The sequence below is a fragment of the Homarus americanus genome, unplaced genomic scaffold, assembly GCF_018991925.1.
Source record: "Homarus americanus isolate GMGI-L3 unplaced genomic scaffold, GMGI_Hamer_2.0 scaffold55944, whole genome shotgun sequence".
Taxonomy (NCBI): domain Eukaryota; kingdom Metazoa; phylum Arthropoda; class Malacostraca; order Decapoda; family Nephropidae; genus Homarus; species Homarus americanus.
The window spans coordinates 23,891-48,079 of record NW_024750687.1 but is presented as its reverse complement, the minus strand read 5'-3'; the positions used below and the strand labels follow the sequence as shown (position 1 = coordinate 48,079).

The 24,189-nt window shown below is 46.2% G+C and overlaps 1 protein-coding gene across 1 annotated transcript in view; it reads right to left on the bottom strand.

Annotated features, from left to right (window-relative positions):
* Positions 1 to 6,976: 6,976 nt before the first annotated feature.
* LOC121854137 overlaps positions 6,977 to 24,189 on the bottom strand; it is a gene marked incomplete at its 3' end in the record, with an annotated part of 39,934 nt that continues 22,721 nt past the window's right edge. The window contains 6 exon segments of the mRNA XM_042348529.1: positions 6,977 to 7,044; positions 8,712 to 8,857; positions 10,057 to 10,176; positions 12,735 to 12,823; positions 13,099 to 13,542; positions 14,092 to 14,132. Of these exon segments, the coding sequence (XP_042204463.1) occupies positions 6,977 to 7,044; positions 8,712 to 8,857; positions 10,057 to 10,176; positions 12,735 to 12,823; positions 13,099 to 13,542; positions 14,092 to 14,114 (890 nt within the window).

Genomic DNA, 24,189 nt, shown 5'->3' with positions numbered 1-24,189 from the left:
GATCATAACTCCGCATACATCACTGTTCAGCTCCTCATTAGTGACGAACCATATTTTGAAACAGATTTCCTTGGCAAATTCTACATGGTTCATGTTTAAAGATTTCCAGATGTTCTTGAACACGTTTTGTCTTGGATATATATTTTCTATCAAATATTTGTCTGTCTTCCATGATCTTCCAGGAAGAATCCACATCCTTACTGTTCAACAAGTTAGAATGGTCAATATTCCTTGTTTCTTGCCTTATCTTCTTGTGATCACTATTGTAATCCCATTGGGTTGCTCTCATGTACTATAACAAATGTAATTCAACACGCTCATCTGGTTATCTTCTTTTACTCTAACCTTACTTTACCCTCTTCGCCACACGTCAGTTTACTAGTCGGTCGGGTAGTCTATCAATCCATTTCTGATTAAGTATTGGGCATGTACTGTACCAGAACATGTGCCAGTGTTGGTCAAGTCAGAACTAGAATTAACTCCAACTCAGTGCTGTGACAAAATTCCCTGGTAAGATATTCCGAGACTTTATGACAGATTTCTGTAACAATAGCGACTTTAACTTAAGCTGTAACCTTTAGTAGAGCATTCATCTTAGAACTTCAGATTTGTACACATTTGACCGAGTAATGTCCTTTGAAGGGCCTATACACTTCTACCAAATCCCTGCTTGCCCTACTATAGCATAAAATAGACAACTGAAGACATTCTACTTTCTCTTCGTAAATGAGGAGTCTGAAAGAGGCACCAACAGGATGATGAAACATCATTAAATAAGACCAGAAGTGAAAAGAACCTGGGTGTGATATGTTGACACCGAACTGTTTGTATAATATGGACATGAAGTAGTACCTTAAGCTGTGCGTTCTTATGTTACTCTATTAATTATGTATAGTAAAGTATTACAGAACATGTATTGATCCTATGTAATATTTCCATTTATTATACACCATGTTATGTATGTGAATTATCATATTTTCATATTATGTATTCAGCTTGTGAATGCTGGCATCTGTACATGCCAGCACAGAGTGATACAGAGAGTTGAGATCACTAGTCCTTATGGTGTGGAAGCCAGTTTCTTTGTTCCTCTGTATTCATCTCCCGTACGAGAATAAGAACCTTTTTTCAAGATAACAAGTGTTTGTGTATACCCTCAGTAGTGTAGAACATTTTGGGGGTACCAAAGACAAACATAGATGGCGCAGTGAGATTTCTTATTGAGATACAGAGTGAATTCATCCTTCCTGCCGGACTGTGTTAATGGCGTTTCGTCTTCAGCTTCGCCAACGATTTACAGCCAGACTACAAGCCTCAGGACTTACAGTGTTGTGAGGTGCTATGCTGTGTACAGTGCTGTGCTGTGAAGTGAAGTGTTCTGTGAAGTGCTGTGTTGTGTATTTAATCAGAATTGTCTGCAAACTGCAGTCAGATGACTGAGGGAGCTTGCCCAGCAGTACAACCCCTCCCGCCTACGGTCATTGGGTGACTGAGCAGTGAGCAAACTTCGGTTCAGTTGCCTTGCGCCCAGCTGCCACTACGTCTGGCAGCGCACCAAGCCTCCCAGCAACGAGCCATACACACACACACACACACACACACACACACGCACTCACAGGCCCACCTTATATTAAATTCTTGCAAATTACTTTAGACTTCTGTAATTCTGTGCATAGATTACGAGGGGTTGACCCGGTCTCTTGCACAGATAGAGTACAGAAGCTGTCGGCATGTCTCACAGGGATCAAAATGATACCCTGGACGATGGGGTTATGAGTTTAAGTTTGGGAGACCTCGCCCCACCCACACTCAGGCCCCAGGCTCCCCACAGTGACAACGCCCAATCACCCACAGAATCTCCTCGTTCATCGCGAGCAAGCTCTCCTGCTGTGCCTGCATCCAAAGATCTCCTTCAACTGATAAAGTGGATGGAAACTTCTCGACGCCAGGACTATGTTGCAAGGAGAGAAGAGGAAGAAATTCAGTACAGAGAGTCTGAAAGACGACGCCACGAAGACGAACAAAGGCGCAGAGAACTAGAAGATATACGTAGAAGTGAGAATGACCTGAGAAGAAGAGAGGATCAAGCCAGATTTGAAGTCTTGATTTCCCTGTTAGCCTCCCCACAACGATCTACTGTACAAGATTCTTCTGCTACTACTAATGCTGATACGACTAGAGGTACTGGTACCTCATTTCCCAGAGTCGGTTCAACAATTCCTCAAAAGGCTGCAGCACAAACGCCTCCCTCTCTGAAGTCTGACGCTTCTTATCAGATATTTCGGGAATGGCGTTGACGTTGGCAAGACTATGCAACAATGGTTGACCTGTCAAGTTTACCACAGCCTAAACTGATGATACAGCTTCGTATGTGCTTGTCCTTGGAGACACAACGTACTCTCGAGCACACACTTCAAGTGCCTCCTACGACAACTCTGACTGTAGAGGCCGTGCTTGACAAGTTTCAGGAACATGTTAAGGGACAGCGCAACGAAGCACTTAGAAGAAGAGAACTCCTCCAATGTAAGCAGCTTGATGGAGAATCTTTTCATGCATTTTTTGTAAGACTGAAAAGATGTTCAGAGGAAGTTGATGTTTGTCCTGGAAATTCTCAAGTCTGTGAAGAGACACAACTCAAGACAATTATTTTAACGGGTATTCGAGATGAAGAGCTAGTTCAGCGTCTCATTTCACTTGACCCCACTTCCTCCCTTCAAGATGTTGTTACAAAATGTCGAGCGTACGAGGCCGCCAGGTGTGCGACTTCAGCTTTACGCTCACAACCTGACCAGGTGAGGGCGGTGTCTTCCTACAGAAAGGGTAAGAAGCAGCAAGGTAACCCCACCCCTCACCCTCCAGCTACACCTTCAGCAGCAGCTTTGAGTAACAGCTGTGCGAGACAGCATGATGCCTCCCAGTGCCCAGCTGCTCAAAGCGTGAGCAGAAGTTGCGACCGTCAGGGCCACTGGGCTTACACAGTCAAGTGCCCTGCTAGCAAAGTTCAGTGCAGACTTTGTGGTCGTGTGGGCCATTATGACAAATGTTGTTGTAAGAAGACACAGAAAGGACACCACCAAGGATCCAAGAAGTCATCCTCAGGTAGTGCTGGCACGCCCCCTCCTCCTGGCAAGCATCAAGGCGCTGTGTCCAGTCGTTCCTGCTGTCGTGTACATTGTTCCACAGACACGACGCCCCAGCACATCAGTGTCGTCATTTCTCATGGTAACTTGTCATCCAGTCTTCAGATGTTACCTGACACCGGTGCTGACGTCTCAGTAATTGGTCCACAACACTTGGCAAGCTTGGGAATACCCGGGAGCAACCTACAGCCCCCTCCTCAGACAACGAAACTGACAGCTTATGGTTCCAAGATGGCTCCAGCTTTGGGATCTTTCTGGGCTACTCTTTCCTTTGGTAAGCAGTCTTGCTCAGCCCGGATTGATGTTCATGATGGGATCCCGACTCCGCTTTTATCATATGGCCATTGTCAAGAGTTGGCCATTATTTCCAAGGAATTCCCCAAACCTATTTTAAAGGTCACCCATGTCAACAGGTTGAAGGAACTCCCTATCTCTACTAACACATCCCCTTCTGATGCAAGAGCTTACCTTCTCAAGGAGTTTGCTGACGTGTTGGTAACGAAGAAATCTTTAGGATCCACACCACTCAAGCCGATGGTGGGTCCACTTATGAAGATTCATCTTAAGGATGATGCCACACCTTTTGCCATCCACACCCCTCGTTTGATTCCTCACGCCTACAAGGAGCTAGTTAGACAAGAGCTTGACTCCATGGTTGCTCAGGGAATAATCAAGCCGGCCGGAGACGAACCTTCACCTTGGTGCCACCCTCTCGTCCCCGTCGCCAAACCTCGTGGTGGAGTACGGATCACCACCGATCTGTCAAAACTTAACCAGCAAGTTTCCTGTCCAGCCCACCCTTCACCCACACCCTTCGGAGCTGTTCGAAATGTGGACCCGAAGGCAAAGTTTTTTTACAACGATGGACGCCTTATGTGGTTCTTGGCAGATCGATTTGGCCGAAGAAGACCAGCATTTGACTACATTCATCACACCATATGGAAGATATCAGTATTGCAGAGGCCCCATGGGATTTGCCGCTACAAGCGATGCATTCTGTCAACATGGTGACGCTGCCCTTCAAGGAGTCACGAATTGTGTCAAGGTGGTTGATGATATTTTACTCCATGACGAAGACTACTGTGCCCACCTCTCCCGAATATATGAAGTTCTCACCAGATGTCGAAAGTACGGGATTACCCTCAACGCTGACAAGTTTGTAGTCGCCGCACCATCAGTGAACTTCTGTGGGTACACTCTCTCAGCATCAGGTATCGCAGCTGACCCCGAGAAATTAAGTGGAATCAGGGATTTTCCAACCCCTGCCAACCTGACAGACCTCTGTTCTTTTTTGGGTCTGGTCAATCAGCTGGCTGAATTTTCACCTGACATCTCCGCCGCAGCCCAGCCGTTACTCCCCCTGCTGAGCCCCAGGAGGACATTCCTATGGACCCCAGATCATCAAGAGGCCTTCCAGCGAGTCAAGCAGGCCCTCTTAAGTCCACCTGTCCTCGCCTGTTACGACCCAGCCATACCCACCGTCCTCCAAACTGACGCCTCCAGACTCTACGGCGTTGGTTACGCCCTTCTGCAGGACCATGGCGGTGGACACCTCCGCTTAATTCAGTGTGGATCCCGGTTCCTGACGGACGCCGAGACCCGATATGCCACGATTGAGCTGGAGATGTTGGCTGTTGTCTGGGCGATGGCGAAGTGCCGCTTCTACCTGATAGGACTTCAGCACTTCACCCTCTTCACGGATCATCACCCTCTTGTACCTATTATCAATCACTACTGTTTGGATGCAGTGGAGAATCCTCGCCTTCAACGTTTGAAAGAGAAGCTCTCGCCTTATCTCTTCACGGCTGTGTGGCGTGCGGGTAAGCTGCTGTGCATCCCGGATGCCCTGTCCCGGCGGGACAGTGTCCCGCGCCCCTGTCAGTCTCCCCACCCAAGAGGACGAGATGTTGTGTTCTACAGCTGCTGCATCCCTCAAGTCAGTAGTCTCATTGAAGGCCATCTTCACATCAGAAGAGTCTACAGCACCGGATGCAGACAAGACCCTTGAAGATCTCTGTACCGCAGCCCGGGCCGACCCTTCCTACATCCGGCTTGTCGACTGTGTGTCCCAGGGATTTCCTTCTAACCGATACGACCTTCATGAATCGCTACTCCCGTACTAGAAGATACCCGAGGACCTCTATTGTGACGGAGACCTCGTCTTGTATGGTCCACGAGTAGTCATTCCTGCTGCCCTACGCCGCCGTACCTTGACCCACCTTCACGACAGCCATCGAGGAGTGGAGGCCACCAAGCGACGGGCGAAGCTTACTGTATTTTGGCCCGGAATCGACACGGACATTGCAAGTACCGTCCGTGCCTATGAGCCGTGCCAGATTCTGCAACCCAGCCAGCAACAGGAACCTTTAATGTGTGACGATAACCCTTCAAGACCCTTCGAGTCTGTGTCGGCCGACTTCTTTGCAGTGGCAGGGAAGTCCTTCCTCGTCATTGCCGACCGATTGTCTGGATGGCCTGTTTTCGTCCCCTGTGGTAGTGATACAACGGCTACTGCTACCATCCGGAATTTCAGACATTACTTCAGAGAAGTTGGTGTTCCCCTCCGCCTCAGGACTGATGGAGGACCCCAGTTCACCAGCCACGAGTTACGGGACTTCATGGACCGTTGGGGAGTCCGTCATGTCGTGACCTCGCCCCACTACCCCCAGGCGAATGGACACGCTGAAGCCGCAGTCAAGACTGTTAAACACCTGATCCTTAAGGTGTCACCCACAGGAAATATCGACTGCGAGGATTTCGATCGAGGTTTGTTAGTTACGCAACACCCCGAAATTCACCGGACGCTCCCCAGCCCAGGTTCTATATGGACATCATCTCAGGTCTTGTGTTCCTGCCCACCCGAAGTCTTTTTCTCAAGAATGGCAGGCCAAGACTGAAGAATGTGACCGCCGTGCAGCAGAACGAGCCGCAGATATCGCTACTCGGTACGAATGTCATGCCCGCCCCCTTCCCAGGTTGAGTATCTGCCAGCAGGTCAGGATTCAAAATCCAGTATCTCACCGCTGGGACAAAGTTGGGGTTGTCATGGGTATTGGCCGGTCCAGGGACTACCAAGTGCGTATTCCTAGTGGTAGAGTATGGTGGAGGAACAGTCGTTTCCTACGACCTGTGGAGCTGCCAAGCATTGACCCTTCACCAGTAGAGTCCCCTTATGCTGATGTCTTTACAGTAAATCCATCCCCACCTTGTGTTTCTGACCTGGTAGTCCGCAGGTCCGAGCGACTCAGAAACAAAAGGTCCGCTCAAGATGAAACTATGAGCGTATAGGGGGGAGGGAGGTGTATAATATGGACACGAAGTAGTACCTTAAGCTGTGTATTCTTATGTTACTCCATTAATTATGTATAGTAAAGTATTACAGAACATGTATTGATCCCATGTAATATTCCATTTATTATGCACCATGTTATGTATGTTAATTATCATATTTTCATATTATGTATTCAGTTTGTGAATGCTGGCATCTGTACATGCCAGCGAGGAGTGATACAGAGAGTTGAGATCACTAGTCCTTATGGTGTGGAAGCCAGTTTCTTTGTTCCTCTGTATTCATCTCCCATACGAGAATAAGAACCTTTTTTCAAGATAACAAGTGTTTGTGTATACCCTCAGTAGTGTAGAACATTTTGGGGGTACCAAAGACAAACATACACTGTTAAACAGTTTAACAGTTCATTGTCAACTTAAACCATTGCAATACGAAGATAAATCAAGCAACTAAAGTAGTAGGTCTCTTAAGAAAGGCATTCACATACCTCATGACTTACTCCACCCAAGGCAGAGTGAGTCATGGATGGTGATGGAGAATAATTTACCTGCCAGGATCATCAGGTATTTGTCCATGTTGGTAAGCTGACGACTCTCTCTCCTTCCCGCCCACCGCCTGTAGGTACCCAAAGATCATATATTACGCCACGTCATGTAGACGCAACTCTTGTTATAGTAAACCAATAGTTACACCAACAGTAGATCTGGAAAAAAATGTCTGTAGCCACTGTGAATTATTTTAGTTACATTACACAAACCAACATCAGGAAAATACATAACCAGTGAGCATCGTGATAGATTGCAGTATGTTCCCTTAAATAAGATGCTTCCGTCCCTCCTGTACCTCTGGGTAGGCCACTCTGCATAGTACCCGACAGGACGCTGTGTGTGGCTGCTGTTGTGAAGTCTAAATCCTTCTCCCTACTGCTAGACTTTGAAACTCTACCTTCTATATCTTTTAAATTAACTTAATTATGTTCTGTGAAATACAAGTCTTCAACCACCTAAAAAAGACTATTTCCATATTTTCATTATTCCCTTAAAGGCTGGACCTTGATATGGAGAGCTCAGAGACCAAGATCTTTTAGTGGAAATATTACTGAGAGACGACACGTTTGTGGATGATGGCATCTGTCAGGACAAATTACGACAACCACTATTACTCCCCATCAAACAGGGAGGTGGCAGGGCGGGGGATCGGAGGTGGCAGGGCAGGGGATGGGAGGTGGCAGGGCGGGGATGGGAGGAGTGGCAGGGCAGGGGATGGGAGGTGGCAGGGCAGGGGGGATGGGAGGTGGCAGGGGCGGGGGGGATGGGAGGTGCTTGGGGGCCCAGGGGGATGGGAGGTGCTTGGGGCAGGGGATGGGAGGTGTGGGGGCAGGGGGATGGGAGGTGTGGGGCAGGGATGGGGAGGTGGCAGGGCAGGGGGGATGGGGAGGTGGCAGGGGCGGGGGATGGGGAGGTGGCAGGGCGGCGGATGGGGAGGGTGGCAGGGGGCGGATGGTGGGGAGGTGGCAGGGGCAGGGGGATGGGGTGGCAGGGGCGGGGGATGGGAGGTGGCAGGGGTGGGGATGGGAGGTGTGGGGAGCAGGGGATGGGAGGTGGCAGGGCCGGGGGATGGGAGGTGGCAGGGCAGGGGATGGGAGGTGTAGAGGCGAGAAGGGAGGGAGGTGGCAGGGCAGGGGAGGGGGAGGTGGTGTGGGGGTGTTGGGGATGGGAGGTGTGGGGCAGGGAAGGGAGGTGTGGGGCAGGGGAAAGGGAGGTGGCAGGGGCAGGGGGATGGGGAGGTGGCAGGGCAGGGATGGGGAGGTGGCAGGGCAGGGGATGGGAGGTGGCAGGGCGGGGGATGGGAGGTGTGGGGGCAGGGGATGGGAGGGTGGCAGGATGGGGGGATGGGAGGTGGCAGGGCCGGGGGGATGGGAGGTGTGGGGCGGGGAAGGGGTGGCAGGGCAGGGGGATGGGAGGTGTGGGGCAGGGGGGGAAGAGGGAGGTGGCAGGGGCAGGGGAAGGGAGGTGGCAGGGCGGGGGGAAGGGAGGGTGGCAGGGCAGGGAAGGGGGAGGTGGCAGAGGCGGGGAGAGGGTGTGGGGGCAGGGGGGTGTGGGGCCAGGGGGAAAGGGAGGGGCTTGGGAGGGCAGGGGATGGGAGGTGGCAGGGTGGGGGATGGTGGAAGGGTGGAGGATGGTGGGAGGGTGGAGGTTGGTGGTAGGGTGGGGGATGGTGGCAGGGTGAGGTTGGTGGGAGGGTGGAGGTTGGTGGTAGGGTTGGGGATGGTGGCAGGGTACCTTTAGTAAGTTAGTAGCAATCTGGCAGGGTTTCTGGACGAGGGAGACAGCAGCAGGCTGGAGGTGGCGCACCTCAGATGGCAGGAGACAGGTGAACAGGTAGGGCATCTGACGGCTGCTGTCCTTGTTTTGCCAATCCACGAATTCTAGGGAGAAAACACTGCATCATTAATTGTGTGGGGAGAATACCTAAGAGAAGTCCCATGGAAGGAAACTTGACATAGTCAAGCGGCCTGAATTGTTTTTTAGTTTAACAAATTTATTTGCAAAGCTTGTAGTACAGTTTGCCTATTCTGAGTAATTCAGTCAGGTCATGACACTGAGGGTGGTATCACTTCTCACTGCCAGGCAGGACAGAGGTTCATACACAAAGAAATACATCATATTCATTAACAGCTATATATGTATAGAGGTCAGATTCATGTGGGTAATGTCACTGTTCACTGCCATGCAGGACAGAAGTTCGTACACAAAGAAGGAAATACATCATATTCATTAGCAGTATATATAGGTCAGTGGATCACATAAAGAGAGAGAGAGAGAGAGAGAGAGAGAGAGAGAGAGAGAGAGAGAAATAAACTAATCTCGCAGAACAACCCTACACATAAACCTAACCAAGTTACATGCATGTGTGTGTAAACACTAAACTGGGGAAGCCGACACCTGCGGTTCAACAGCTACTCAAGCCCTAGTCTGTTATGCCTTACGGAGAATATATTATGTACAATGGCCAAATTGGAAGATTCTGACTCATAATCGCAAAACAATAATATTACTGCCAATACCAGCACAATAGTGGAAATCGTTAACTTGGGTAGAGAGAGAGAGAGAGAGAGAGAGAGACCAGTTGGTGGAAGGAGAGATACAGCGTAAATGAAAACAATCAAGGTGCTCTTGCGTGACATGTGTCGGTCAGGATGTCATACCAAACCACTGAGCATCTAATAAGGAAATGGTAAGATCCAACTTTTGCTGTAAATACTAATTGTGTCTCATTTCCAATATGAACGTCTCAATATGATCAGAAGTGTGTGTTTTTTTTTAGGCCCATTATTCAATAAAATCAATTCTTTGTATGGTCAGAACTATTTTAAGTTAGATTAAGATTTCCAGGGGCCCTCTTGGGCTATTGAGGACCTCTGCGATAGCTTGATCCACTTTTATCTAGAGCCGACCCAAGCAAGGACTCACAATAAATAATTTTAAACAATCCACGGATTACTACTTCAAGGTACAGCTGTGAGCAGCAACTACTAGTGTGGGTCATTATACAAAAGCACCTGCCATCGGCAACAACCATGAGGCAAAAGTCAGGTGAAGGTGGCACAGGTGTCACCTACTGTACCGGAGGTGGTGACTTTGCTGACGACGGGAGGATCTTTTGAGGTGAACCAGAGTTGACACCATCCACTGTGGGGCTTGGTACTCTTGGTGACACCGAGCAGTCTCACGCAGGGTTCTCCGTCTGTACAGAGGATTACATGTTTAATTAATTTTAAATTATTAATTCAGAATCAGTAATACTGATACAAGACCAGAAACATCCTAATGTCAGCAGTATAGAAAGTCTACTCGGGGGTGCATTATCATGTCCTCTACGTGATTTGAGAGAGAGAGAGATTCATGTACTGTTCAAACAGGATGGAGTGTGCAGGAGTAAGAGGACGGCATTAAGGTGTGGCCACACCAAAGTAATATTGTTGAGGACATGGTTAGAAACAATACAGTATGGGCAACAGCTGGTGTACTCTGTTGGTGTGTTCAGTGATGATGGCATCGTTGTTCCACAATGTTACTGACAATGTTACCAACATTGTTACACTGATGTAGAAGCAATGCAAACATTGTCGGTAATAAGTGTTGGTTACACTGTCAATATTATGACGATTTCACGAACATGTTGGCTGCATTAAAAATCGAAACAGTGTTGGTAACATACAACTGTCTCCCGGTGATGACGTCAACTAAACCGGCTATGTGGACTATACGAGTCCTACACCTCTGCTCTGTTCTGACAATGTTGCCTTCAGTGTTACTTAAATATGTGCCATTGCTGTTGTCATGGGTTGCGTTGGGCCTCCCGCACAACCCATCCCAAATGTTTGTTTACGGTAGAGATAAGGTAACCGGCCAGCCATGACTGGGACATGTAGGGGGGGGCAGGCCAGTGAGACAGTGGTGTACTGTTCATCACTTCACGCCTCAAAAAAACCAATTTAGCCAGTGGGCTTTAGACCTTGGGTTAGAGAAGACCTCCTGCTCCGCGGACTTAAGATCAGGGGTCATACAGTCCTACCAGTGCTACGGGTCTGTGTGTGCAAATCCCCGAGATTTTTGTTAAGTCCAGCGACAAGTTAACACATCCTGTAAAGGAAGTGATCAATGGTGAGGGCCTGTTTGCTACAAGAGCACTCCAGGCCGGCCTAATAGATCTAAACGATTAATTCTCCAGGTTGACAAACTCTCCCTTATAACTTACGGTACTGTGGCGTGAATGTGAGTGACTGACCTATCCATGCAAATTATAAGTCCAGTGTATGGAATTGTACCAAATAAACGTAAGTGCAATCATCTGCCCGTATCTGTGATCCCTCTATTATTATTATTACCAAGGGTAATGACTGATTGGTTATGACAAAGTATAACCAATAACTTAGATGGATGTTGGAAGTTAGTGGAATTCATTAAATCATCATTTATCAAGTACATAACGCATTGAATGCCGGAAGCAGAGCAAAATTCTACGTAGTGATACACCATAATCTCTTGGGTGAGTAACCAGTGTGAAGGTATCCGAGTTCTACGGTAAGAAGCCACTTTCCTGCATTTAAAAAAAACGTCACAGCTGTGGATTCAGTTTCAGAAGTGTTACAACCATTGGTTCAAACAGTTATCAACAATGTTCCTAACACTGTTACGTTGGTGTAGACAAGACCATTTAACTTTGTTGCAAACACTGTTGGTAACTGTTGTCCAACATGTTTACGACAGAATTCCGAACAATGTTACATTTGTGTGGACTGAACTCTGAACATTTTTGACAACAGTCGCCAACACATGTTACACCCAAAGGTGCTTTAGGTTGCTAGTTAGCGCTGACGTCAATACATTTGGCTAGGTATTCCCAATTGTTAATTATTACTTTCTACTTTCTGAATGTGAAAAACATTACAAAAGGAAAGTACAATATATTTTCTTTAATATTCATTACAATTATTGTAACATGCGTTAAACCTGTGTTAGAGTATGCTAAGGGAACTTTATAAAATTATCAGGTTTCTCTTTGCTGAGCTGTGTACAAGTGGTTTTGACAATATACATTATTTTCGTCTGGTTTAAATTATTCTACTAATCCTACGTGGGGTCATCAACGCTCTCTTCAAAACAGAACTGTAGTGAGGCAGTACTGTACCTGACCTGCCATCACTGTACTTCAGCTTGACCTTTAAACGTAATTATTCAGGCACTACTTACAGTAGATCAGTACTGTTATAAAACTCGCTGATACGACTTACGACAGTCTAAACTTATGAAGCTCATTATTGCCTGAACAATTCTTTAAATCAATATTTTAAGTAGAATACTAATTGAACGAGATTTGTCGAGACTTGTGTAAGCTTTAAGAACTGTTTATGCGCGGGAATGGGAGAAAAAATTGGCTGTGGCAGGGTATACTGTATATTATTGCTGAAATAAAATGTTTAACATTTCTGAACGACAAAATTAGCTCCTGTTCTTACTCCTTCTACAACGATCTCTAGGACTCAGAATTCAGTTGTCCTTATAACTTAGTAAAGTAAATGAGAACCTATGAAACACTTATTTCTGTAATTCCCAACCATAGTACTGCGCTGCAATATTTACCTAAGCTAATGTCACGTGGAATTTTAAATGATCTAGGCTGGCACTGAACGAAAGAATTACTTTACAATTTTAAGGGCCCCATCAATTACTTGGATTTAAACCAATTCGGAAACTCACTTAAGGTAGAAGCCGCCTGACAGGTCAGGAGACACTACTCACCTGGGTTGGGGTCGTAGAAGGCGGAGTACAAGTGAATGGTGGTGTTGAAAATTTTTGTTTCTTGCCAGTGTTTGTTCCTCCACTCGATGCTGTAGGAGAGACATGTGTTTGACTACAGGTGGTACAGTTACACCATTAACTTAAGTAAAAGTAATTAAAGATGCATACAGTACAATTATTCGATAGCCAAACCTTCATATTTTTTAATGTATTTTTCTTATTATATTTACCGACTGGTGTAACACACATGGAAGATGTACAATTGGTCAGTAGCGACACTTTTGATATCAATAACACGTGGGACAAAAATGACGATCTAGAGATCATGATAATATCGACTATAAACAACAGAGCCAGTACTCACTGGAAGAGTGTTGGTAGTAAGTTACAACTACGTTCCCCGCTAATTTTATACAGGAAGTCTATTGGAAGGTTCGGGTGGTGTTTTGTCAGATGTTCCTTGGTGGTCTCGTTGAGCCAAGATATCACAGAGTCTAACTTTTGCACTGTTGTTGCACCACCCCGAGACTTTCGAATTGAACAATTGCAATGAATAACACTTATTCGTGGTGTGGTCTTCCTATCGCTCCTCATAACAACGGTATTCACAGTCGGCACACGAGAGAACCCATTTGTCTTATTGGGCAGATCATCCGTCTTGTTTAGTTCGTTGGTTATAGACTCTGATACAGTATCGTCTGAACCGTTTTGGAAATAGGGGGTCTGTCTTCGACCAACTTCAATCTCCAAAACAGTTTTCACCTCGCAGACAATAATGATGACCGTCGCCAGCACCAGCAGAAACATACTGTGGAAGAAACAGGAGCGATAAATTTTAACATATGTGCAGGTGTGTAGCTCAGATTTTCACGTATAACATTCAAGCGGTAAATAATATGAAAAAAGAAAAGCCACCCGATACAACACATACCTCAGCCCAGCCACCCAGCACAACATGATATATTAAGTAACTTCTTCAAACTATCACGCAGAGAAAGAGTAGTACTGTACCACTTAGTAGGTAGAGTGCGGTAGCTAGAAGCAGTGCCCGGCCCTAACTAGGGATCGATTAATTACGCCGACCAGAATTCCGGTGAGCAAATTCTACAATTCCATACCGAGTAAATTGACAGTTAATGATGACAATCAATTAACATTTTCAAACATATATAATTAAATAACGTCACAAGGTATTTTTTAGTGACACACACACACACACGTGCCACTGAGGTGATATTCCTACACGCAGGTAATTACGTCATGTAATATCCGCTCACATATGGTACAGTGGTGCCAGTCAGGTTGGAAAATGGTTCCAAAAGTGGGTGCCAAACACTTGAGGAAATATGGTACTTACCTCTGCAGCAAGAGCAGAGACATTCTGTTGTGGGTGTCTGACTAGAAGAAAAAAAAAGAAAACGTTGATACACTCTGTACTGAAGACAGTAAACTGTTGACTGCCGGAAAATAGTAGCCTTCAGCTTCTGGAAGATATGCCTTTTGGGCTTTGCTTCGAAATTTCCCAAAGGTTTTTTGCTTCGAAGCCAGAGGCACAGCACCGACTTTGGCTTCGAATTATCATCTTTACACAGACACACTGACCATCAGGGTGCATCATATGTCCCATTGGGAAGAAAATATTTGTCCCTAGATTAGAACCTTTATATTTGGTCTGGTTAATGTTCATTAAAATTTTCTTGTAATTCTAAAACAAATAAGGTGTCCCACCTCGAGGTCAAAGTATTGTAAAACTCCCATCACTAAGTTGCTCCCGGTCCAATACCACCTAAATTTATGAAAGTTCTTATGTTACACATTCAAACCCCATTATCAAAGTGTTGGCAATTAGAATATTAATAATGGCTCTTAAGCGGTAATATCTATATGTGTTGCCATATCATGATCATCCTTTTAGTGACTACATTTCAACGGTGATCGTGACCTCGTCACTATACATTAGGGCTGCGATATACTGCCAGACTGGGGTCACTAATTCTAAGGAGGAATACTTAACTCTAATCTTAATTTCTAAGGGTCGCTGCCACCAGACCCCCTCTGGACAGTAAGTAGCTCGTTAGGTAGCGTGCAGAGTGGACTAGGCATTGGGTTAGGTTTTTCATTGACCAGATCGATAAGGGGAAAGAAGGGTGAAACCATAACATGTCTTAATTAATTTATTCCTTAAAAGCATACTGGTAAAAAACATACAAATGAATTGGCCTTCCTCAGAAGAACAAGGAAAATGTTGGTTACCCCGCTCGGGACCAGACTTCTTACATTAATGGCGTGTCATCCACATACTTATTGCATAACAATCTGTGACCACCTTACCTCGGTCATTCCTTCTTACACTACCCCTTAACACATCAGACTGCTCCACCTGTATGGAATATAACACCGTCGGTTATCATACATAGTAGCACCATTTCAACACACCTGTTACACTCCACACCTGCAGGTATAGGACTCCTTGTAATTTTTAGGTATACATAACAGGCACCTCATTCGCACACCGCCCTCGGTGGGTAAAGACGAGGGCTTCACCAAGAGACATACCAGTACTATTTCTACGCCTGGTATTATAGGTCGCTCTAAGTGACGACCGCGGAGTTTCTCACGGTCTCCTTATTTGTCCCTACTCATTTGGGGTGGTGTGCTGGGAATCCACAGGTTCACAGTGGATTGGCATAGCTGGGAGTAGTCACCACCTGGTGGGACGCTCACAGGGATAATCGCTGCCGCGCAGCAAGGCACTCCGACCGCATGGGACTGAGGTGACGGTAGAACGGAGGGTACTGAGAAATAATGCCTGACGGGCGGTTATCACACACCCTAACACATTACTATTACACTTATACATCAGGCAAAGCTTTAAACTGTAATAACTTCTATATAAGCCTTTTTTACAGGGCGGGATATAGCCCGATAGGACACTGACCTGAGGTGACGGTAGAACGGAGGGTACTGAGGGCAGTGCCCCGCCGCTCGTCACAGCATAGGCCTACAGTTTCCAATCTTTAATTTTTACTTTTATTTCTTACGGTTCTCACCTGAACACTTTCCGGTATATTGTCACACATGCCTTATAAACACATAGTTTAATCCTAAATTTCACACTAAGGTAAGGTCTTGGTTTGCTAGTTCGTGGGTAAATTCATTGGGTTATGATATCAACGCGGCACACTCGAGGCGGGTACACAGGACGCTCCCCTTAAAACAAAAGCGGAATGTTCATGGCGTGGGTATATCCACTTCACTTAAAACTGTAATTAGGGATGATCCTCCTCTCACACATTGCACTATTTGAACACAGACATAAGATTCTCTGATCACTGTACCTGTTGTGGGTATATGTCACGTGAGGCTACGAGGTGTATTAAGTTCACACCAATACATACAAGATATTTCCTTTCAAGTATAGTTTCTGGGTCACTTCCAACACCTCACAGAGTTCATACACATTTATCCCTTTTCCAGATCATTGTTCTCATGTATTTTCATATGATATCTGTGGAAGGTATGTCCGCTACACGTTCACAGACGTAAATAGTATGACCTTCAAACCATGATCCACACTTAGTCCTACAGTACACTAGTCCGGGTCAACTGGACTTTCCCAATCATCTTATGGATACCCTGAGTTCTCCTTAATGCTATGAATACATACAATTAACATTAGATAACTGTACCTGGGTACAATACAACACATGGTCTAGTAACATTGAGTAGGCGAGTTATCCTTTATCAATGTTTCCCGTTTTCTGAGATTCTACAAGCGCGGTGGATTTGAATGTTACGTAGCATAATATGAATTAAAATGGGTTTTTAGGAATGACAATGATGTGCGCAGTACACCGAGTGTTCTGCACCGTAACCTCTTCCGGTGCTTGAAGGTATGTTTGCCTTGTAAGATTAATGATATAGGTTTGTATGTGTGGATGTACAGTAAATGTTTGCTTTCATATATTCACATATACATACATGTTGAAAGGATAATTTATGTAGGAGCTAAACTAATATTATATGCATGTGTCATGGTTACGTTTGTGCAGTTAGTCCGTTCAACACTTAATTATTCATGTTATGCTACAGCGCCCACAAAACATGTGAAACGTTTGAGTACCCTCGTAGAGACGTCCTTTCTCTATCCACTCCAGGATGTCGTAATTCCTCCGTTTTCCTTTTGTGTACTCGCTCAGGGACCCGGGTATTTTTTTTAACTTGTAGTGGATCTCTCCCCTACAACTACATCCGCATTCCAATGCGACAGTATCCTAGCAACCAAGCGAGCTGTTCAGGAGGGGGGGTCACCAGCTGCTACGTCTACCCTAGCAACGGAGCCAAGAAACCAGCGAGTTCCCATGGGCTTACTTCCGGCTGCTGTGTATACAAGCTCGCAGTCTCTCCATTGAGATTCATTCTACCCTACGCTCCTGAACACGCAACACCTCTTCCAAACAAGCTCCTCGCTGTCCAGCTCTCATTCAACCTGGAGGCCAGCAACATGCAACATCTCTAACGAAGCTCCTGCACAGATAACTCCTCAAGCACGCTACTCACTGAACGAGTATCTTGACCAAGTTTCTCACCACACGGCATCTCCAGCACCAGACTGTCTTGTACATAATATATTTTATATAAAACCACCATCTAGAGTTTCCATCCATCCATCCTGAGTGCTAGACAACATAATATCATGTAACCCTACAAACTAACTCGGGATGTTCAGGAATTTAAAATTGTGAAGGATTGAATTTCTTATACAGGCAATTATGTAGATCCATCTTGAGAGAAAAGAGTCTAGATGTATTGAGTATAAGTTGAAGGCATCTTGTGTCTTATAGGTAGAGTATTTCGTGTTAAGATATTATGTGTGGAGTACTCTGTTTGCAAGCTGTAAATCTTTTACTTTTATCCTCTTCACCACTGATCGGCTCTTTAGCCGCTTGGGCGACCGGTCACGTCTCCGATTACTTTTCCTTTTCTTTTATCCTCTTCACCAAAAGATCGGTTCGCTAGCCGCTTGAGCGATCGGTCACGTCTCTGTTACGCACTGTTGGCAAGTACTGGGCATGCACCGGCTCCTGAATGTACCTGAACCCGCTCCAGTGTTGGCCAAGTCTTGTCTTGAAAGAGCTCACACTCGGTGCCGTCATAGCACTCTCTGGTAGATTGTTCCAAGGGTTCACAACTCTCACTGTGAAAAAGTTTGCCCTCACAGTTTTCTGGACTTGCGGCTTCTTCAATCTTGAGCTGTGACCCCTTGAGGGGCGGGCGAGCGTCCGCCAGCTCCAAGTAAGGACACCCGACTGAGTAGTGCCCCTTGAGATGCTTATACACCACTACTAGGTCACCCCTTGCCCGTCTGTAGTATAAGCTAGGCAAAGTTCAGGAGCTACAATCTCTCAGGGTAGCTGAGGTGCCGAAGGGCAGGCACCAGTCTGGTGGCCCTTTGAACATTTTCAACCAACTGACAGTCCCTAGCAGGTACGGATGATGATTTCGTGCCATTAATCACCACACACTGCTTGCGGTCATGTAGAAAGTCTTCTATCCACACTAGGACATTTCCCGAATTTCGTACCCTTCCAGTTTGATTTTCAGCCTTTCGTGGGGTACGCTGTAGAAAGCCTTGGCAAAATCTAGGTAAATATTGTCGATATTACCACCCCATTCCAAAATATGGGTCGAAATATCCAATACCTTGAGCAATTGTGTTAAGCAGGAGCGCCCTGGCATAAAACCGTGTTGGCAATCCTTTACAAGGTTGTTTCGTAGTAGATGTTCCATTGCGGCATCTCTGATAATACTCTCGAGTACTTTACATATTATGCTGGTCAGGCTCACCGGTCTATAGTTGTTCGCGGAGTGACGATCGCCCTTCTTGAAGATAGGACTCACATAAGCCACTTTCCATTCACTGGGGACTTTTTGTTCATCCAGGCATTTACAAAACAGGATCTTCAGGGGCTCTGCAAGCTCGTTCCACAACTCTCTTAGCACTCTAGGATGAACCATGTCAGGGCAGGGAATCTTATGGACCTTTAGCTTTGACAGTATGGGTTAGTGCTGTGTCGAACCGTCTGTCCTCAAACGCAGGAAGGTTAATCGCATCCTCTCTTGTGAACACAGAGGAAGAGAAGCAGTTCAATGCCTCAGCTTTATCCTGGTCAGAATCTGAGTAATTACCATCTTCAAACCTCAGGTCTGATAATCCTACTCACGTTTTTAATTTCGACTTTGCATAGAGGTAAAACGCCTTTGGGTTTGACTTGACCTCACATGAAACCAGCCTCTGGAACTCCTTTTCAGCCCTTCTACACTCTATCTTTGCTTGGTTTCTGGCTCTTGCATACATCCCCCTGTCCTGCTCATCGTGTGACCCAACCCACGTCTTGAATTTCTGAGTTTTCTTCTTAACTTTTCGACCGCCGCGTGGTTCATGTGTAGGGATCTCCTCGTATTCCTAGAGGCACTGGGCTTGGCCTTGGATATATATTTATCGATCAAATGGGTCACTTTACTAGTTATGATATTCAGCGTAGTGTCTGCGTTCTTGTGCCTTAATGAGTCAGGCCAATTGATACCCCTCATCTCTTTCCTCATCCCGATGTAATTTCCCTTGTAATATTTGCACCTTGGCCTGGCCTTATCCTGAACTAGGTAACAGTTAAATCTGAATGACAACACTATATGGTAACTGGTGCCAACTAGGGCAAGGTGTTCCAGTTTGGCCACCATACCCTCCTCGTTTGTTATGATGAGGTCTAGTGGCTTGGGTGTTTGCTCCCCTCTGTAATGTGTCTGGTCTCTGACATGTTGGAATAGAAAATTATCTCTCAGAGTTTCCACAAAAACAGTAGCAGGGTTATTCAAGTCATTTGGGGTGAACTCGTTTCTCCAGTCGATGTCGCCATAGTTAAAGTCCCCCATGACAAGGAGGTGGCTAGGGTTGAGCATCACTGCGTTGTCTATTAAGGCTCTTAAGTTCCTTTGATTTAGTGGGCCACAGTTTGGGGATCTGTAGATACACCCGACTTGGACTCTTGAAAAACACCCTCTCCCCGTACCCTCGCCTGGCTGGCTCTAAGGTCTTGCCTAGCACAGATAACCACACCCCTCTAGCAAGTTTCTTGAGAAAGGTTCGTAAATGAATCATATCCAGCAATACTGAACTCACATTCCTCTGGGTCGATTCTCCTGTTCTTGTAAAACAGTTCGAGAACTCCTACAACATCTGTGCATACTTGCTGCTAATGGCAAAACCAAAAATGTGGTCTACCTTAATGCACTACAGTGAGACAATGTGGAGCCTCCCGGAGGGTGGCGTCCTACAGTTGTCTAGCGAAAGAGCCGCCCGGAAGGCGGCGATTCCGCTAGTTGTAAATAATCGTTAAGGTTTCATCAAGCCTTGAAAAGCCCTGGCTTCGGCTTCATGACCTTTTTAACATCTCACTTCGACTTCATGACTTTTTAACGACTGGCTTTGAAGCCGGAGGCTTGGCTTCGTACCCATGCCTGTTGAGAGGTGAATCAATGTGAAAACTATCAAGTGATAGAAGAAAGATAAGGTCCTGGGATAATATGGCAGACCCGTAGACCACTCAACCCCAATAAGTCACCAGATCCCGAGGAGATATTTGTAAAGGCCTAGTACTTTAGGATATAAATCCCTTGCTAGCCTAATCAGGATCTTATAAAAGGAAAGTCAAGAACCATGGGTTTCCAAGGGGTAACAAACAACCGTTAGAGATTGACATCTCTTTACTACGAAAATAATCACAATAATTGACACCACTCACACAAATATCAAGTAAACAATTACGGGCGTCAAACAATTACAGAAGTCAAACAATTACTGGAGTCAAACAATTACGAGTCAAACAATTACGGGAGTCAAACAATTACGGGAGTCAAACAATTACGGGGGTCAAACAATGTACAGATATTTCCTACGGCGGCAGCCCGGTGGAATGCTCCGTTAATGCGGTGGTCCGCTCTCAGGGGGAAGGTCCAGGGCAGCTTCCTCACTTGGCGCCGGCGTTGGTGGGCGATGTCTTGCCACACAGGAGAGACGCCAGGGCACGGACGGTGGATAGGGCGTGGATGAAGTGGCGATGACGTGGCAGCCGCGGTAGTAGCTGGAGAAGGTGTCCGGAGATTGACAGCCAAATAGTGAAGGACTAAGGAATCAGCCCACGAGCCCCAGGAGCCTCAGATGAGCACACAACCAGAATTTGAACGAACAGCGGGGTGCAAGTACAGCTGTGTTGATGGCTGGGTAATGTCTGCTGTGTGACGAAGCAGCAGCGACCTTCTCACCTCTTTCTACCCCCCTAGTGGGGCCGCGAACAAGCAAACGAGCGGCGGACAACCATCCCGCTCATTACCGCCCTTACACAGCTCCCCCAACAAAAATCTAGTGTAAGGTAGATTAAAACTTAAGTTAGGACAACAAACATATAACAATCCTACAACAAATGGTTAAATATACAGTGCAAAATAAAGAATAGAGAATGGTCACACTAAAAAGAATAAGTAGTAACTTGATGTTCAAATATCGTAAAGCCGTATCAAGGAACTGCACGTGGGATCCATTTCAGTCCAGGTTTATGTTTGGGCCCATTGCCAGTCGTAGAGGATTCTTCTATCCCGTCCGGTGTTATCGGTAACTGGTAACCGAGATCATCCGAGTCTGGCGCCTGAACTTCACAGGAGCTCTTGCAGGGTAGTGCCTCGACTGACTCCAGCTTGGGAACATCGTCAAGGACACGAGCAAAGTTAATGCGAGTCCTGCAATTATATTTCCTTAACAAATTAGCTTGATATAATTTAGGCTTCTTAAAGGAAGGGGGTGAGAATGGTCCAACAAAATCTATGGCTACCCGAGAAAATGGCTCTGTAATGATGGGTAAGGGTTTAAGAGGAACAGGGCGGACTCTACCCTTGGCGGACATACGTTGGCATTGATCACAACTCCTACAAAAGGCTCTAATATCTGCTCCCATACCTGGCCAGTAAAACTGATCAGCAACCTTCATATAAGTCTTTCTACGAGAACAGTGTCCTGCTAGAGGGCTCTCGTGAGCTACAGAGAGAATGTTACTACGACAATCAGCAGGGACAACAAGTAAAAACCGACGTACTTTGGCTGGTTGCTTGGATGACACACAAGACCTATGTAACAGATCATTTATACAAACAAACTTGTAAACAGACTCATCTCTAACCTGATCCTCCTCTCCGGAAGTCACCTTCTCCCTCACCCGCGTCAGAGTGGTACAGGAGGCTTGAAGCTTGGCGAACTCCTTGGGTGTCACAGTCAATGGTTGCAATTTCGGCAGAACCAGGGGATGCAGTTGTTTCACCTTCGCCGACCATGTCTCCACAGCTTGGACCTTTGCTTGAGGCGAGGTGGCGCGTGAGGGTGGGGAGGCGGCGTGGTTAGGTGGCGAGGAGGGTTTTAAGGGTTCTGGGTCGTTAGGGTCACGAACTCCGGGAACATTACCAATGAGAACACTAGCGAATTTAATGGACGCTCTTACCACATTAGACCAACCAATGAAATAGGGGCAACGCAGGTAGCACCTAAAAACAGGGAACTGGTCAAGACCTAAATAATCGGCGACACTAACCTTCGAGCAGCTGGAGACGTCAACGTCAGGCAGGGCTTCCTCAGAGACAATGCACGAGCAACCGGTGTCCCTGATGATAGTAGATGCCCAAGACACATTTATTATTCCGCTGACACTATAACGGAGACTCCTGTCTTCCAAACAGAATCCGACCTTGTAGCTGGGCTGATGAATGTCGGTAGATTTGAAGGCGCGGGGATTCCTGGGACAGTGAGAACTAATGTGCCCTTCTTCTCTGCAGTTGTGGCACCGCACGGTCGGTGAACTACTCCTCTCCACTCCTGGAAATGGTTCTTCGGAGGACGGAGGCTTCGTGTTCTTCACTGGGGGAGTGGGAGACTTGGGGTAGGCGTTGCGAGCGGACGCCCAGATGTCGGCAAGTTGTACAGCTTCTCCTAGCGTCGCTGGCCTGTGTTCCTTGATGAATATTCTCAAGTCTGGCTGTAGAGAAGACAAACACTGATCCAATATCATGAAGTTTGTGAGAGAGACGCAGGTTTCCTCAACCTCTGACTCCTCTAACCATTGTTGAAACAAACGACCAAGGTGGATTGAAAATTGCTGATATATTTCCCCTGCCCTAATCTGTCCTGCGGAAATCAACACGATAACCATCGGAAGTCTTGTTAAACCCTCGCTAGAGAGCTTGCTTCAACAAAGAGTAATCTCTAGTAATGTCGGCAGACAGGGACGTATAAATCTGTACAGGTTTCCCACTCAGTAGGTTACTGTCCTGTTCCAAGCGTATAGTCATTGGAGTGTGTGTACTAGTATATGTGTGAGATGGTGTAGCCTGTGTGTGTTAATTCCTGTTCTGTACATTTCAGGTATTGGTGCCTTCTGTATTGAGACAATAAACATCAACAAAATCAAACAGTATATTACTGACCGAAGGTGCATACAGTAAATTGGCGATGAGGATCAAGCACATACATCTATTAACCCATGGCCACTGCTATACCAACACTACAACCTCTAGAGCTACTGTAGAGGAGACCGACCAAACACAAGCATGGACGGACTGGATAGAGAATGCTGAAGATGCCTTCATTGCATTCAACATAACTGAAGATGCCAAAAGACTAGCACTCATCAGATTCTATGGAGGAAAGAAACTGAAGGAAATCATGAAGACATTGCGTCCAGCGATACCGACAGACCAAACAGAGCCAACGTACAAAACAATTAGAATAGCACTTGATGAATACTTCAGTAAGAAAACAAACGAAGTATTTGAACGGGGAAAGTACACACAACTACGTAACCCGCCTACGTACACAAGGGGCCAAGTGCAACTTCGACAACTACAACCTTGACAAAGCAATCATCGACCAGTTGACGGAGAAATGTACTTCACATAAAATGCGTCGTGCATACCTAAAGGAGACAGAGACAACAGTACAAAAAGCTCTACAAATCGCTTACACTTATGAATCAACTGAAGCCCAAGCTTGCCAGATGGAGCAAGATGAAGAAGGCACCAATGTGAACAAGGTAAACACAAGATACAAACAACAACAGCAGCGGGACTGGGAGAGCAATCGAAGACAACAAAGGAAGGATATGCCACGCGACCCATAACTGAAATGTCTCGGGTGTAATGGCACAGGCCATCGACGTGGACATAGACAATGTCCTGCATTTGGAAAAAATTGCAACTACTGTGGAATCGTCAACCACTTTGCCACTGCGTGCAAAAAAAAAACATAACCGACAAGAGAGGGTCAGACAACTGACGGGGGACAGTTCAACGGGTAACGACGACAATCACGTACAAGAGCACAAAAGAATCTGACGATGGCCATACCTATGTGTTCAGA